General features: G+C 42.7%; 1 protein-coding gene across 1 annotated transcript in view; it reads right to left on the reverse strand.

Moving 5' to 3' along the window:
- Positions 1 to 2,040: 2,040 nt before the first annotated feature.
- The window catches only part of LOC140198917 (unconventional myosin-Id-like), a 133,080-nt gene continuing 117,265 nt past the window's right edge, over positions 2,041 to 17,855 (reverse strand). The window contains exon 22 of the mRNA XM_072260163.1: positions 2,041 to 2,297. Within this exon, the coding sequence (XP_072116264.1) occupies positions 2,141 to 2,297 (157 nt within the window). The 3' untranslated portion in view covers positions 2,041 to 2,140. The remainder of the gene's footprint in view (positions 2,298 to 17,855) is intronic.

Here is a 17,855-nt window from a genome sequence, read left to right on the forward strand (position 1 = left end):
CCAAGACAACCAATCACCATTACTTGAATGTTGCCCACAACTTGCTCAATTAGGCATTGACTTAAAATGAATCAGTATTTTGTTCTGATGGAGGGATCAAAATCACGTAACTGATTGCTCTGTGAAGGTAGCCTCCCCACCAGGGGTTCAGCGATCTGTACAGGTACATTCTTGATTGGATCTGGGATGAGAAATAAATGCAAGTCCTGCTGGGAAAGTCAGAATAAAAGAGCTGCATCCTAATATCTACCATAAATCCTGTTAGCTGCCTCAGACCTGTGAAACATGGAACTGGGTGTTTCAGAATGCTTTGTGTTTCATGAAACGATTTTGATACTGGTTGTATCAGTTTCAATCCAACCCAATTTGGCAAGGTTATCAGAATCTCATCCCAGAGTGACCTGAGTTAACGATATCACATCATCCAGAAAGGTTGAATGATTCTCTCTTGACAGATGCTATCTGATCCACTGAGGGTTTAAGGCATTTTCTTCTCTTAGATCTGTAACTGTTACGGCAGTTGCTATTGAATTTTGGATACAGATCTTCCACAGCTTATGAACATTGGGCTGTATCAAACCCAGCAGAGTGCATTATACATAGGTGTTGAAGTCCATTTTGCAAGTTCTATTTGGGAGCAGTGGCAGTGTCATTTTTAAAACCGTCAAAAGCAGTTAAAGCCTCATCTGCAGTTAAATCTTTTTAAAAGAGTGTTATTATTTGGCCATGAAAGGCTTGGGCTAAATTCATAATGAGCTTAATTATGAATAATGGCAAAATGAGATTTGAAATGCTTCTTCAGACTATCTACTCCCATGGGATTATGAGGCTCCCTTTAATTGCCTTTGTAGGCAGTTTCTGCTGTGTTTTAACTCAGTTCCTGGCTGCATTTCTGACTTGTGACCAGTTTAGGTGACAAAAGTTCTCGAGAACAGAATTCTGTGGTAACTTGTGGAGGACCTGTACTCTTCCTCTGATGTGTAAGTAAAGGATTCACTCACCCGTTTGTATGTACTGCAGTAAGAGCTGCAAGGCAGGAGGAGAAGGAGTTTAATTTAACGTTAATGATTATTGATCCATCAGTGGACATGAGCACCTAAAATCATCAAGTGTCTGTCAGTCTTCATTTGTGTGTAGTTTTTCATTGAGTCTATCGTATATCTTTGTTCTCCTGTGAATGCCTGCAAGAAAGTGAATCTCAGAGTTGTGCCTGGTGACATGTAGATACCTTGATAATAAACTTACTTCGAACTTTTACCTTTAAATTGTTGAATATTCCTGCCTTAGTGTTTGCAGTTCTGCTCAGTGCAAGCCAACATTGAACGGAAATTAAGAATCACCTTTTCCCCGTAAGGTGGTATCATGTTAGTTATCTTACACTTGGCTAGAACTGTGGCTGTCATCTAATTAGTCAATAGCAGGATCTACTGAGGAGGGTGCTGCTCATTGAACTGATGGCTACTGTCAGATTTCCCAGTCTGCTGGCTCATCACTCTGTCCCACGGCCTCACCACTCCGGCGGCCCAGCTTCCATTCTGATATCTTACGCTTTCTGTGTGGAGCTTCCCCAAATGCCTAGGTGGGACTTCCCCAGATGTTTTGGGGTCCTTGCAGAACTGGTCGGTAGGTGAATTAGCACTGTAAACTAATTTTAGTCCTGGTGGAAGGATCAGCGTGGTATGCGTGTGAGAATAGGTTTCAAGGAAATGAGGGGATGGGGTGAGTTAGTGTTGCTCTGAGAGATGCCGTTGATTTGATGGACCTTCTGTGAAATATGAAGTATTGACAATGAGGCAAAAAAAACCCCTCCATTTATTTACTGTATTTCTCGGCCACAAGAAAAAACCCCAAATTACTTGAAGTGCAATAGTTATTGGTGTAAAGCAGAAAATGTAGTCGTCATTCAGTGCACAGCAAGATCCCACAGATGGCAAAGCCTTGCTGTTAGCGATGCTGGGTGAGGGTGGGATGTAGGGAAGCGCTTTTCAATCACATTGCTCCATTCTGGGCAGCTTTTTCAATCCAAGAATGAGCGAATAGAGAGAGAATAGAATTTATTTTATTAAAAAAAGCAAATCTTAAAAATAAAAATAAACAACGGCCTGTGTTTTTAACCACTGAATCCACAACTGTGTACTTGTCATATCTCCGAACAGTACAATGTGAAGCCTTTGGGATTTTTCTTGAAGTCTGGCTCTGGTTGCTCAATCCTCCTCTCCACCCCAACTGTGCGTTTCTTGCCGCGCATATGGCACTGGATTGGATTGCTGACATTGATCTCCAGTTGTAAATGATTCCTGAAATAATAGAAGTTAAAGATTACAAAAAGAACAGCATGATTAGGTACTTTTAGAAGAGGAAAGTATGGTAAGTATTCAGCTGGAAGTGCCACTGGGACAGGATCACTTTCAATCCTGTCTGCAGCCTGCCTCTTCCCTGTGCCCCCAACCATCTGCCGTGCCCTGGGCACAGTCTGTTTGTCCTGGGTGCCTCTCCCCTGTGGCCATCCCACAAAGTGGAGCAGGCCACAAGGGATGAGCTGGCCTTAGGCAGCGGCTGCTAGCCTTTAAATGTTAGAACTGAATTTAAGAAGTTAGTATAAAAATAAAGGTAAGAACTTTTCACCACTTAACTTTCTATCATGACCGGCCATACCATGTCTAGGTTGTATTACGAATGCCAAACATCCCTGGCATAAAGCCAAGGGACCAGCTACATCCACAAGTATACTGAGCATCTGGCCATCAGCTCAGGATATTCCTGCTCCATTAGTGGACTGGGTGCTGAGTCCGCGATACAGACGGAACAGCTTCCGACCTCCAAACTGCCGCTGACATCTGCCTCCTGTGGCTCGGGGCTGAAAGTCGGCAATGATGTATGCACAGCAGTTGTTCAATGGTTTCCTGTGAACACACCGGCTGAAGGGAAACACAATCTCATCACAATGGCGTCCTGTCGGAGTGTGGGTCCTGCCCACTCACAGGCACAGGAGGCCTGTCCAGTGCCACCCCACCACTCCAGAAGAAGTGCTGGGAGCTGCTCCAACCTCTGTGCAAGGCTTTCTTTAGACTCCTGGGAGCTACTGCAAAAACCCCCTCAAGCTTGGTTGTCTACAGGCACTTGTCTCTATTTCTGATAGCATAAGGCATGATATTAACCAATGAATCTACAAAGGAGCTAATTTCAGTGAAGAAAATTACAGCATCAAAGCAGAAACCGGCCTAGCCAAACAAACTGTGTTACCATTTGGCACCAGCTCACATACACCAGACCAAAACAGATTTAAAGGTGAATGAAGCTTACAGGAAGTGCCATAGTCTAGTTCATATACAATATCAGGCAGACAAAAAATAAATGGACTGCCCAGGGAAGAGATAAAGGTAGAAAGTCGACTTGCAGTTTCAAAAAGAGCACTAATCTGCACGCTGCTAATGAAAAATCTGATAATGATGAATGTGGCACAGGACGGGGTGGCCTTGAGATTAACGTACATTGTGAAAACTAACAGGAGACAAGCACTACGGCTTACACCAGAAGTGAACAGCAAATTAATTAAAATGGAATTGGACACTGGCTCAGCTGTTTCCATTCCACAAAATGAGTGTGAACAGCATTTCAAAGATACTGAACCGAAGCCTGCAGATATCCGACTAAGAACGTATACTGGAGAAAAGGTAACTCCTGTGGGAATGGTATTTGTAACAATGACATACAATAATCAACAGCCACATTGGGTGTGCATGTGATAAAAACAGAGGGCCTGCATTGTGGGGCTGTGATTGGCTGAGGCAACTACAGCCTGGTTGGAGAACCATCCACCATTTGCTTGCCATGTCTCTGGAAATAAAGCCAACTGAAAGCGAATTAAGAACGGTACTGGATGATGCCAACAGTAGCGTTCAAGGATGGCAATGGAAAACTCAAACATATCAAGGATAAAATAATGTTAAATGAAAATGCCGCACCCAAGTTTTGCAAAGCTCTTCCGGTTCATTATAATATCCATGATAAAGTAGCCAGTGAGCTAGATCGCATGCAGGCCGATGGAATTCTTTCTGAGATTGAGTGGAGCCTATGGACAACACCAGTGTCCCAGTAGGCAAGAAGAATGGGTCTGTCTGGATCTATGATGATTTTAAGGTCACCATCAGCAGAAAGGTTTGTTCAGAGTCTAAGGAATGCACTGCAAGCAATGTCAGCAGCACACACTACACTGCCACTGAATCAGAAGTTTGCCAATTTCCTCCTTGCATATCGCAATGCAGCACACTCCACAACAAGCAACTCACCAGCTAAGCTTTTCCTGGGCCTTCCCCTGCATTTGTTCACACTTGGACCTCCTCAAATCCAATCTCAGAAGAAATATGCAGGACAAAGAATTGTGACAAATTAAAGGCTCCTCAAACAAGGAGGTTCGATGTTTCACTCCTGAACAAGCAGTCCTGGTGAGGGACTACAGATTTGATCAAAAGTGGATTCTCAGAAAGAATAAGGACAGAACTGGACCACTCTCCTACACTGTGAAGATTGTGTCTGATATCATTGGGAGATGACACATCGATCAGTTTAGGAGAGCAGAGTCAATTGTTAGAGAAGAAAGGTGGTCAGAGCTGTCAGAACCACTTCCTGCAGTCCCAGAGTCAACTCCTACAACCACTACAGAGGAAAGCCCCAGAACCTGGGATTGTTTCACAGTCACAAGTCTAGCCTCTGGGTGCTCCAGTTTCCTCTCCCAGTCCAACTTAAAGTAAAACTTAATGTGCATAAATTATCTCCTAGTTCCCTTGTTTGCCTTTCAATTAGCTTGTATGTTTTGTTGTTACAAAACATAACATTCACCTCCAACAATCTCCCTGTGGAAATGGGGCTAATCTTCAGAATGACTGAGAATCTGGTGACCACACTCTGACACCCAGACTTCAGTAAGCAAGCTGCAGAAGGCACACAATGCTGCTGCTTGGCATGTGCAAATGTGGAGCTCCAAGCAAACTTTAATTTGTTTAGTGAAGCTCAGGGGTGGATAGGCCACACATCAAACATAAACAAGGGTCTTCCACTGGACCTATTCCTACTCTGCTACATTGCTGTATAACAACCAAGGTTCACAGCAAAACCATGGAAAATTTGAACCACTTCCCAAATCTAGGAAGCCACCTTTTGGTGAGAGCAGACATTCATGATAAAATTCACTGTCAGCTTTACTGCACCAGCACACTTTCTGGTTGATAATTGAATGGGGTATTTGAAGACTATATCTGGCATAAAAGCCACAACACAAGAGTGGAGCTAAATAATTCTTGACCTAAGTCTGGGAATGCCAATGAAAAACAGTATATATTGGATAGACTATACTGCAAGTACAGTTCTTGTCAAACATCCCCAAAGCAAAAACAGCATTATAGATAAGGGAATAAAGCTTCCTCTATGTTGAATTATAAAAAATAATCCAAGAATAACTACAGTATAGGATTTGTGTAGGATAAAGGCCCCTCTATACTGCCCTCTTAAATATAACCACTTATATTTCAGTGGTTAGATACAGAATAAAACTCTTCCCACTTCAGAATTTCATCAGGGATGGATGCAGCCTGGATAACGCACAAAATAAAGCTCCTTTTGTACAGCCCATCAAACATCCCCAATCAGATAAATCATAGATTTTAAAGTTCCCTGTATACCACTGTTGCAATGCATTACCACTTGGGACTGAAAAACATCTGAAAGCTGCGTGTTGAAAGTCAGAAAACAGAAGTAATCTCATAATTCTGCAATGCCAACAGTAGCTAAGGAGATGAGTATAAATCAGACCAAAGACACTGTATTTTAGCCCAAGTTCAATAGTCCATGCAAACACCAGGAATTCTGCAGATGCTGGAAATTCAAGCAACACACATCAAAGTTGCAGGTGAACGCAGCAGGCCAGGCAGCATCTCTAGGAAGAGGTACAGTCGACGTTTCAGGCCGAGACCCTTCATCAGGACTAACTGAAGGAAGAGTGAGTAAGGGATTTGAAAGTTGGAGGGGGAGGGGGAGATCCAAAATGATAGGAGAAGACAGGAGGGGGAGGGATGGAGCCAAGAGCTGGACAGGTGATAGGCAAAAGGGATATGAGAGGATCATGGGACAGGAGGCCTAGGGAGAAAGAAAAGGGGGGAGGGGGGGAAAAGCCCAGAGGATGGGCAAGGGGTATAGTGAGGGGGACAGAGGGAGAAAAAGGAGAGAAAGAGAAAGAATGTGTGTATATAAATAAATAATGGATGGGGTACAAGGAGGAGGTGGGGCATGAGCGGAAGTTAGAGAAGTCGATTTTCATACCATCAGGTTGGAGGCTACCCAGACAGAATATAAGGTGTTGTTCCTCCAGCCTGAGTGTGGCTTCATCTTTACAGTAGAGGAGGCTGTGGATTGACATATCAGAATGGGAATGGGACGTGGAATTAAAATGTGTGGCCACTGGGAGATCCTGCTTTCTCTGGCAGACAGAGCGTAGGTGTTCAGTGAAACGATCTCCCAGTCTGCGTCGGGTCTTGCCAATACATAGAAGGCCACATCGGGAGCACCAGACGCAGTATATCACCCTAGCCAACTCACAGGTGAAGTGTCGCCTCACCTGGAAGGACTGTCTGGGGCCCTGAATGGTGGTAAGGGAGGAAGTGTAAGGGCATGTGTAGCACTTGTTCTGCTTACACGGATAAGTGCCAGGAGGGAGATCAGTGGGGAGGGATGGGGGGAACGAATGGACAAAGGAGTCACGTAGGGAGCAATCCCTGTGGAAAGCAGAGGGGGGGGAGGGAAAGTTGTGCTTAGTGCTGGGATCCCGTTGGAGGTGGCGGAAGTTATGGAGAATAATACGTTGGACCCGGAGGCTGGTGGGGTGGTAGGTGAGGACAAGGGGAATCCTATTCCTAGTGGGGTGGCGGGAGGATGGAGTGACAGCAAGATGTGCATGAAATGGGGGAGATGCGTTTGAGAGCAGAGTTGATAGTGGTGGAAGGGAAGCCCCTTTCTTTAAAATAAGAGGACATCTCCCTCGTCCTGGAATGAAAAGCCTCATCCTGAGAGCAGATGCAGCGGAGACGGAGGAATCACGAGAAGTGGATGGGATTTTTGCAAGAGACAGGGTGAGAAGAATAGTCCAGATAGCTGTGAGAGTCAGTAGGCTTATAGTAGACATCAGTGGGTAAGCTGTCTCCAGAGATAGAGACACAACGATCTAGAAAGGGGAGGGAGGTGTTGGAAATGGACCAGGTAAACTTGAGGGCAGGGTGAAAGTTGGAGGCAAAGTTAATGAAGTCAACGAGCTCAGCATGCGTGCAGGAAGCAGCGCCAATGCAGTCGTCGATGTAGCGAAGGAAAAGTGGGGGACAGATACCAGAATAGGCACGGAACATAGATTGTTCCACAAAGCCAACAAAAAGGCAGGCATAGCTAGGACCCATACGGGTGCCCATAGTTACACCTTTAGTTTGGAGGAGGTGGGAGGAGCCAAAGGAGAAATTATTAAGAGTAAGGACTAATTCTGCTAGACGGAGCAGAGTGGTGGTAGAGGGGAACTGGTTAGGTCTGGAATCCAAAAAGAAGCGGAGAGCTTTGAGACCTTCCTGATGGGGGATGGAAGTATATAGAGACTGGACATTCATGGTGAAAATCAAGTGGTGGGGGCCAGGGAACTTAAAATCATCGAAAAGTTTAAGAGCGTGAGAAGTGTCACGAACATAGGTAGGAAGGGATTGAACAAGAGGGGATAAAACCGTGTCGAGGTATGCAGAAACGAGTTCAGTGGGTCAGGAGCAAGCTGAGACAATAGGTCGGCCAGGACAGGCAGGTTTGTGGATCTTGGGTAGAAGGTAGGAACGGGAAGTGCGGGGTGTGGGAACTATAAGGTTGGTAGCAGTGGATGGGAGATCCCCTGAGCGGATAAAGTCGGTGATGGTGTGGGAGACAATGGTCTGGTGCTCCTTAGTGGGGTCACGATCGAGGGATAAATAAGAGGAGGTATCCGCGAGTTGTCGCTGTGCCTCGGCAAGGTAGAGGTCAGTACGCCAGACTACAACAGCACCCCCCCTTATCGGCTGGTTTTATAGTGAGGTTAGGATTAGTGCGGAGGGAGTGGAGATGAAGCCACACTCAGGCTGGAGGAACAACACCTTATATTCTGTCTGGGTAGCCTCCAACCTGATGGCATGAACATTGATTTCTCAAACTTCTGTTAATGCCCCACCTCCCCCTTGTACCCCATCCGTTATTTATTTATATACACACATTCTTTCTCTCTCTCTCCTTTTTCTCCCTCTGTCCCTCTCACTATACCCCTTGCCCATCCTCTGGGTTTTCCCCCCCCTCCCCCTTTTCCTTCTCCCTGGGCCTCCTGTCCCATGATCTTCTCATATCCCTTTTGCTAATCACCTGTCCAGCTCTTGACTCCATCCCTCCCCCTCCTGTCTTCGCCTATCATTTTGGATCTCCCCCTCCCACTTTCAAATCTCTTACTAGCTCTTCTTTCAGTTAGTCCTGACGAAGGGTCTCGGCCTGAAACGTCGACTGTACCTCTTCCTAGAGATGTTGCCTGGCCTGCTGCGTTCACCAGCAACTTCAATGGTCCATGCATATTCCCAGCCTAGGACTACTGACTATGTGGATTCAGCAAGTTACTCCTATTCCCGAACATTGGATTCTGATGCATATTGCTTTTCTGTGAGAAATAGAACAGGAAGGGTCCCATAAGTACTGCAAACATTAATCATGGTCCTTTCCCTCTGGTTTGTCCTATTACTTTCTATTTTTTTTCTCAGGCTTTACACTGTCTCTTTGCACTGATTGAAAAAGGGATGGCACAGCTATGAAGTACATTTTGGTTGTTCTTTTTGGTGGAAAGCCTCCGTCCGAAATGCATTTTTTTCTCTCTCATATATTGACTGATCTTTCTGGTGTTTTCTGAATTTTATTTCAGATGTTTGCAGCTTACTCCTGAACTCTTGCTTGCCTATATTGACTTTAAGTTAAGCAAAACCTCAATAGCAAAGCTCGCATCCCTGTTTTCAAATCCTTCCATGACCTAGATCTTCACTATGTCTGAAATCTTCTCCAGGCCCCCAAACTCAAAATATATCTGAGCTGTTTCAATTGTGGGTGAACCATCCTTGATCTTAATCACATCAACAATAGGGACACTACCATTAGCTGTCAACTCCTAAAATGCCTCCTTAAATCTCGTCACCGCTATTTTTTTTACATTCCTGTTTTAAGCTACTCCTTAGAAATTAACTTTGCACCAAGGTTTTGATGATAACAGAGTTGTATTGCCTCAAAAGCAGGTCAACATTATTAAAACACAAGAGATTTTGCAGATGCTGAAAATCTAGAGCAACACATATAAAGTGCTGGAGGAACTCAACAAGCCAGGGTGAAGCATCCTGATGAAGGGTCTCAGCCCAAAATGTCCACTGCATATTCCCCTCCATAGATGCTGCTTGACTTGCTGAGTTCCTCCAACATTTTGTGTGTGTTATTTGCTTTGAAGAAGTGGCCTGCTTCATATTACAAGGGAACAATTCTGGGTGTTCAACTCACTTACTTACAGTGACAGAGAAGGAGGCCATTTGGCCCATTGTACCCATGTGTCTCCCCACGGATCATTTCAATCAGTCCTATTGCTCTCTCTTTATTTCCCCATACTCCCACAACTCATTCTCCTTCAGATGCCCATCAACTCCCATTTGATTGTCTTTGCCATTAAGCCATAATGAGGGGTAATTTACAGCAGCCAATTAACTGGCCATGTGTCTTTCAGGTACAGTTGGAAATGGGAGCGCCCAGTGGAAGTCTTTGTGTTCTCGGGGAGAATGTGGAAGCTCCAGTCAAATAGCTAAGATGAGGACTGAACCTACATCTGCGATGGTGTTAAAATTGCTGACCACCAAGTTTTAAACTCAAACAGTGATTTTAAGCTCATATCCACCTACCCTTCAAAGGTTAGGTCACTTCCTTGTGTATCATCCATGACAAGTTTAGCTGCTGATACCATTATTTGCGTGGTGGGTCCCCATCCCTACCAAGGAGGCGATACATCCAGCTAACTAAGTAGATTAAACACTGTTCATTTATTTTTAACGATATACACTTAAATTTAAATAAAATTCTTAATAAACATATCCTCTCAGAGGATTTCTATCTTATAAAATGTTTCTAAATTACAATTGATTTCTAAAACACAAAGGATTTCCAAAGCACGGGTACAATTCTTCTAAGCTAAAAAGACATACCAATGTTTTGCAGATGAATGAATTATCCATCAAAGAAACCCAAGGCAAAGGAATAGATTCTAATTCACTACATCTTTCTGTCATTCTTTTTGCTGTTCCTTGACCATTCCTAACAAGCCTGACCGCTCTTTTACATTTACACTGCTTTAGCAACTTGATGACTTCACATGCATGTGATTTTTTTTTCAGCTATCTCTTCACACAGCTGCTTTAAAGGATTCTGGGGACGCATATCACAGACACCCAAAGTTACTGCTGTGAAGGTTGATTCTCTGAGTGCACAAATCTTCCAACTATTGATAGTTCAGCTCTTTGATATGCTAAGTGATAGTTATCAATCTGGTCTGCAAGCTTCCTTGAACTAAATAATTTAGCCAGTGTATGATGCAGGTTGTTAGGTAGTAGTTTGGATTTAGCAGATATTAATTCAAACAAGAATCAGGCCTCAATTCTTATTGTAAATGAAAGTAGATTCAGGAAGCTTGCAATTAGCCTACAATTTTTACTTGTAAATTGCAAGCAGTAATTTGAAGTTAAAGTCACAGACTGCTCCACAGGCTAAGAGATTGCATATGCAAGAGCCGAGCGTTAAAACAATGTGATTGAGTTAATTAGCTTGCATCAAGCCAGCAACATTGCAAGTCATTTGCACCATTGTGATTTGAGTGCAAGCTGGCAGACCAGATGGATGTGGCGACTTAGCATATCAAACATGTTACGAGTATAGGTAATCAATAGTTTATGTGTACCTATAATATTTGAGTACTCAGAGACGGCCCTGACAACATTGACTTTGGGTAATACACACAAGATGCTAGAGCAACTCAGCAGGCCAGGCAGCATCTATGGAAAAGAGTAAACAGTCGATGTTTTGGGATGAGATTCGTCATGAGGACTGGAAAGAAAGAGGCAGCATCAGAGTAAGGAGCAGTATTGGATTTCCAGCATCTGCAGCTTTTCTCTTGTTTCAGATTAATTTTTGGTGCCTAGCTCTCTGTCATCAAAAGATTTTAGAATATTTGTGTTAATTAGTTTCTCCCAAAGGTGTCTGGACCTTCAGAGGTGTCCTATCAATTACAATGTGCTTCTAATAGAACCATTTTGTCTACCTAAAGTGTTGAAGTAAACAGTATCATTGTAACTATTGAAATTGTATTGAACCACCAGTTGTTGCCTTTGGTATATAATGTGATGTACCTTTGGGTTTGTGAGCCTCTTCTGAGAGTGACTCCAATATGATATCTGCTAGTTGTGCTGAACAGGACTTCTATATCATCAGCTTCAGGGTCTCTCCAGTGACTTTGATCACAGTCACACCACAAGCATTAACATCACCCCATTATCTTACACTGCGTCTCTTGAGTAGCCAGCTCCATGCTGTGGGCCGGCAGGTAGTTGAGCACGGAATATTGGTTAGAAGTTTAACTTACTCAAAAACAATTCTTAGCTCTCTAGGAATGTCAGCTGCTGTGGTAGAAAGCTGAGCTTGACAAAAAGGTACCCCAGCCTAGGACACCTCTGTTCATCACACACCAACTGTTGCACCATTATGCCACTCAATAAAGAGGTTTTAGTTAATATGCAAAACCACCTCGTGTGAATCTTCCTCCTAAGCCCACAATTATAATTTGAGCCATCACCACTCAATAGTTTCTAATATTGCCCCTTCCTGTGGTTTATCAGTTGGGTGTAGCTCTCTCCTGAGGTTTTGCTTATTTAATGTCCTGCCCTGAGCCTTCTCTACATTAAAGCGGTTTCCTAGATGTGCCCAAAGTACTAAACGTACTGTGGTGTCACCAGGGGTGCAGTGCTAGCCGGAGCGCGTCCAGCACCTCTTCAAAAAAAAAGCTGAAATAAACAAGCTAATTAAATAGGTGCCGCCCAGGGTGATTTGAGTATCTCAGAAACTGCTGATCTCTTGGGATTTTTATGCACAACAGACTCCCGAGTTTACAAAGAATGGTGCCAAAAACAAAAAAGCATCCAGCCAGTGGCTGTTCTGTGAGCGAAAATATCTTGTTAAATCCACTTGCTGGATGTTTTTTTTTTGTTTTTGACACCATTCTTTGTAAACTCCGGAGTCTGTTGTGCGTAAAAATCTCAGCAGATCAGCAGTTTCTGAAATACTCAAATCACCCAGGGCGGCACCTAATTAATTAGCTTGTTTATTTCGGCTTTTTTCTTAAAGAGGTGCCGGACGCGCTCCAGCTAGCACTGCACCCCTGGGTGTCACCAATGACTATAACAAACACAATGTGCTGGAGATTTCCTAGAGGTTCTGATGTCATTCAAGGAATTGCTTAATGCAGAGGGTGAAAAGGAAGAAGACTGCAAGCGATGGAAGAGGGAGAGGTGCACATTAGGAGGAAGTATGTAAACCTAATGACCTCCCTCACTTCTCTCCATGATATAACTTTAAATGTAAATCAGAAGTCAATACTTTAGCTAGAAAACAGAAAGATATTTTCTTTTCCTGTAATAAGTTCAGAGAATGGGCTCATTCATATCCAGGGGTTCCTCTTGATTAAATTATCCACTGTATTAGTCTAAGGCTGCCTTTACTTGGAAGCTGTGCTGTGACATTCTGACATTTTTGCTGTGGAATTCCTAACTTTCTCAATTTTGTCAAAAATAGACTTCAATGTATTTATTCTCAGATATCGTGTGATCGCATTTACACAGACAGCTTTTGAGTTCATCAGGAGTCTGGGCTCTTCGCAGAATGTATCCCAAATATCATGGGCTGGCTGGGTCTTTCCCTAGTCACAGGATTTGAATCCACATGAAAAGCACTGAATAGAGAATGGGTCTCGTATCAAATTTACTGCCTACTTATTGAAGACTGAATGGAAAATATTGCTTCACAAGAGAAAATTCCCAACTTCACTCGCCCCTTATCACTGTGTGCTTCTGCTGCCATTGAGTTAAACAGCAGTCATACCAGTAACACCATTCTCTGGGGCTGAGGGTGCAAGTTCAGTCAAAGTGCCGCTTGTTGATTAGAGTCTGCTTTAACCAACCTGTCTACGTGAGCCCTCGGACAAATGTCCCATATTGACATCCCAAGATTTGCAAGAAAGGGCAAGCTTGACTGGAAGCGATCTTGTTCTTGCTTGTCAGAGCATGTGTGAGCCTGGAGACGTCTGGAGATCTCCATGACCACCATCTAGACAACCATTAGCCTACAGAGACATTGCTCCTCAGCGAGGCTAGACTATGAGCTTAGAGTCATAGAATCATAGAAAAGTACAGCACAGAAACAGGCCCATCAGCCTATCTAGTCAGTGGCAAACCATTTAAACTGCTACTCTCATCAACCTGCATCGGGACAATAGCCCTCCATAGCTTGAGTCACGGAGGAGCCTGCAGGGACAAGGACTGCATCAGTGAGCCTTTTTGCTTGGTATACCTCTCCATGGCTATGGCCACATCTTCCCATGCTCCAAGAATTGTAGCGAAGCCAGCACACAAGCGCCAATTGAAAGCAATTTCCAAGTTCTGAATATTCAGTGAAGCCGAGCTAAACTCTGGGTGGTGATTAAAACTAGGTTTAAGAATGAGCAAACAGCCTGCACACTGCTCTGCAACAGACTTCAAAACCCGCAAGTGAGAGTAGAAGTGGCCCCTTCAATCACACAACTGATGAAAAGCAGAGTTATGGAGACCTGTATGAACAATGAGTGACCAATGACAGTCAAACTTTGGAAAAAACGTCACTGAATTTCACTAGGGAATGATAAACCACAATATTATATCAGGAATGATGTCATTAGGACTACTTTTGATGCTGGAAATGCATTATCTACCTCTACTTTGACAAGAAAAATATAGGGATAAATCCATTTTAATTAGACGTTTTTAGTGTAGAAATCCTTTAGCGAGTCTTAATTACTGCCAAACTTCCTGATGTTGAAAATTAACTTCTCCAAACATAGAGAATCAGTCCTTCAGGTTTAAAAAGATTATAAAGTAAAATATTATCTTCAATATCTTTTCAAATGCCTAGAAATATAATCATATTGCACTGTTTATTTCAGCTGGATGCTGAAAACAGTTTGAGAAGTAGCAGGATCAGCCTTCTCAAACTTCCAGAGTTACTAGGCCCTGAGAAAAGTTAACCATTACGCTTAATGTCTTATAAAATATGAAGGATTGAGTCTCTACACTTGCAAGTGTTAATTTTCAACACTGGAAAAATTATTTGCTGTAATGAAGACTTACATGATGAGGTCACACTCAGGTTGGAGAAGCAACACCTCATATTCCATCTGGGTAGCCTCCAACTTGATTGCATGAATATTGACTTCTCTAACTTATGGTAATTTTTCCCCCTTCCCTTTCTCTCTGTGTCCATTCTCTTCTCTTACCCCTTCTCTTCTCCTCCTTCCCTTTCTTCCATGATCTACTATCCTCTACCATTAGATTCCTTCTTCTTCAACCCCTTACCTCCTTTGGCTATCAACTCCCAGCTTCTTACTTCATCCTCCCTCCTCCATCTCCCCGCCTTTCCCCTCCTCACGTGGTTTTACCTATCACCTTATAGCTTGTATTTCTTCCCCCTTCCCCACCTTCTTATTCTGGCTTCTTTCCTCTTCTGAAGTTCTGATGAAGGGTCTCAGCCCAAAGCATCAAGTGTTTATTCCCCTCCTTAGATATTGCCTGACTTGTCGAGTTTCTCCTTCATTTTGTGTGAATTGCTTATGATTTCCTGCTTTCCAGCATTTGCAGAATCTCTTGTGTTTCCTTTATTTATTGTCAAGTTCAGTCACTACACCCGGCAAGTAATGAGATTTGAATCATTCAATATATTTGACCGATGAGTCTCTTAACAATGTACCATTATCAAGCAGTTTCTGTGGAAGAGCCTAGGAAATTGCAACCTCTTAAAGTTCGTAAATTATCTCCATCTGTGATTACCGGAATTTGTTAACTCCATAAATAATAATAAATGCCTTTTGCAACCGAGGTCATATTTCCCCTCCGGATGAGTTTCATCGCACATATGTTCAGCAGTGAGTACCTATTTTCATTATTGTTTTCTTTAAGGCAGAAGTTACAATAAAGATCCGTTTTTCTGCCCTTTATTTTTATAAGATCAATGTGAAAGGGATCGAAGTGTTTAAGATGATAAAACGATTGCACACAGCCACATACAGATGACTTCTTCTGGTAGGTCAATAAATGAGTTGCAATTTCAAAATTGAAGTCATACTGTTCAGTCCTGTATTTTGGAAGAACTTCTTACAAATGGCAATGGAAATGTAACACACTCCCTCTGACAAGCTATGTAGGTCAGATCGATTTGAATAATCAGCACTGAGATTTATATTTCAGTAAGGTGGGTCATTGTCACAAGGGCCTGGACAGTCTACTGTCGTTCTTCTGTCCGATTTGTGCCATAAGTACTAGAAAGGGTTTTTTTGCGATGTGGAAAACACAGTGGTAAGTAGCCTTCAGGGTTGCCAGCCAGGCTGAGATTCATTACCTTAATCTAAGCTATGTGGTACAACTGTGATAACAGGTTTAGTTGAAAGGCACCGAGCCAAAGAAGAGCTCTGTAGTAACAAGGAGGCTTGTATGGTTTGGGGACAGGACAACGGCCTTCAAAGGTCTGACAGGACAACACAGAAGGAGCTTTGTTCTATATCTAATCGATACAGTTCCCATTCAGGCAAAACTTGATGCTGACAATGAATGCTGCATGTAGGAATTTTTCCCATTCTTCATGAAGAAAATTAAAAAAAAGAACAATTTGTATCTTTAAATAATCTGACTGCCTTGAATCCTGGATATCTGACCAAATTACAACAAACAAAGAGATGTAATGGGTTCCAGTCAAGTTCCTTTCCTCACCAGCATCTCTTTAGGTCTCAAATGATTTGTTAGCCAAATTAAATTGCTCTCAGAAGACCAAGTAAACCTATTCCCACCAGAGGTTTCTCAATGCTGAATGTCAATCTTGGCAATTAAGAGAAAAGTAATGTGTGTGGAAGGAGCTAGTTAATTACAGGTGGATGTGGTTGTTGACTGTATGTTGTATAAACAATACAAGCTCATTCCCACCACAGCAAATTATAAAATGTTATATAAAATTATAAATGTTTGCAATTACCGGTAGAAAGTGTCTATGGAAGGTGCTGGACTTACGTAAGAAGTGGACACAAAATTAGATAACTCCAAAGAGGGTTCAGTTTAATGATTTGTGGTTATGTTATATTTGCACCGGAAGCTTGGTGACACTTGTGAGCTGCCTCAGCACCTATTCAGGCTACGTTGGTTACTGACACAAATGTTTCGATATTTCAATGTACAGGTGACAATTAAAGCTAATCTTTTTAATTTTGTAAATCAACCTGTTACTTTTGAACCAGTGCTATCCCTTATGTAGCTCCAGTTGTACTCTGTGTAGTTGGCCCTTATTGTTCATGAACTGAAGCAGCAAGAAGTTTCTGTAGACTAAGATTCTAGAATAATCTAATGGAACGTTGGCTGTTCTTTCCCCTCCATAAATGCTGCCTGACCTGCTTAGTTCCTCTGGCATTTTGTGTATTGTCCCAGAATAATCTAGTTTTTTTCAGGTGTTTTACTTTGAGGGAAGAATTTCAGCCAGGGAAGCTCTGTGTTCTTAAAAAAATGCCAGAAAACTTACAACATCAATGGAAACAAGCATAGAACATCTTGCTTTAATGTCTCATCTGATAGTTGATTCACTTGCATGGTGGTACAGCAGGTAGTTTTCCTGCCTCACACTCCAGTGATCTGGGTATAATCCTGATTTCAGGTGCTGTTTGTATGGAATCCATACATTTTCCTTGTAACCAATGTGGGCTTAGACTAGATGCTAAGGTTTTCTCCCACATCTCAAAGAGTGTGATTTGGTGAATTAATTGTCTACAGAAAATTACTCTTAGTGTAGAGTAGTGGTAGAACCATTGGGTTGGGGGAGTTAAGTGCAGAGAGTGGGGTAGGTGAAATTGCTCAGAGAGCTGGTGTAGACTCGATGGGATGAATGTTGTGAAAAAACTAGAAAATTTCTATCACAAAGATAAACATATCCCTAGAATGTATTATTTAATTCATTAACAGAATAAAGCCTAGTCTGACAGGGGCGATGTTTATTTCTCAGTCCTCATTATTGTTGTGAATGCGGTTGAGCTGCCTTCTTCTGAAATTTAGACCCAAAGTTGATGAAGGAATGCCAATATATTTCCACTTCAGGAGAGTTAGTCGCCTTCTCATTCTCCTTCTCTACCTGCCCTTCTTGGTGGTAGAAACTGCAAGCTTGGGATGTGTGGTTCCTGTACTTTAGTCAAAATTAATGCATTTTGCCGGTGGCTTACTTTACAGCTATGGTGTGCAGGTAATGGAAATAATGAATTTTTAGGATGGTGTGCCGGGTGTCAGCCAAGTACACAACTTTGTCTGGATGGTGTTCTTGAAGTGCTTTTGGAGTTAAATTCATCCGAGCAAGAGAAGAATACCTATACTGGGATTTCAATTTCTAACTTGGGTACAGGAATGTAGTCATGTTAGTCAACTCTTCTAGAGAATGAATTAGTTTTGCCCCAGATGGATAGCAAGTATAGCAATTAA

This window comes from Mobula birostris, chromosome 1, assembly GCF_030028105.1.
Source record: "Mobula birostris isolate sMobBir1 chromosome 1, sMobBir1.hap1, whole genome shotgun sequence".
NCBI classification, from domain to species: domain Eukaryota; kingdom Metazoa; phylum Chordata; class Chondrichthyes; order Myliobatiformes; family Myliobatidae; genus Mobula; species Mobula birostris.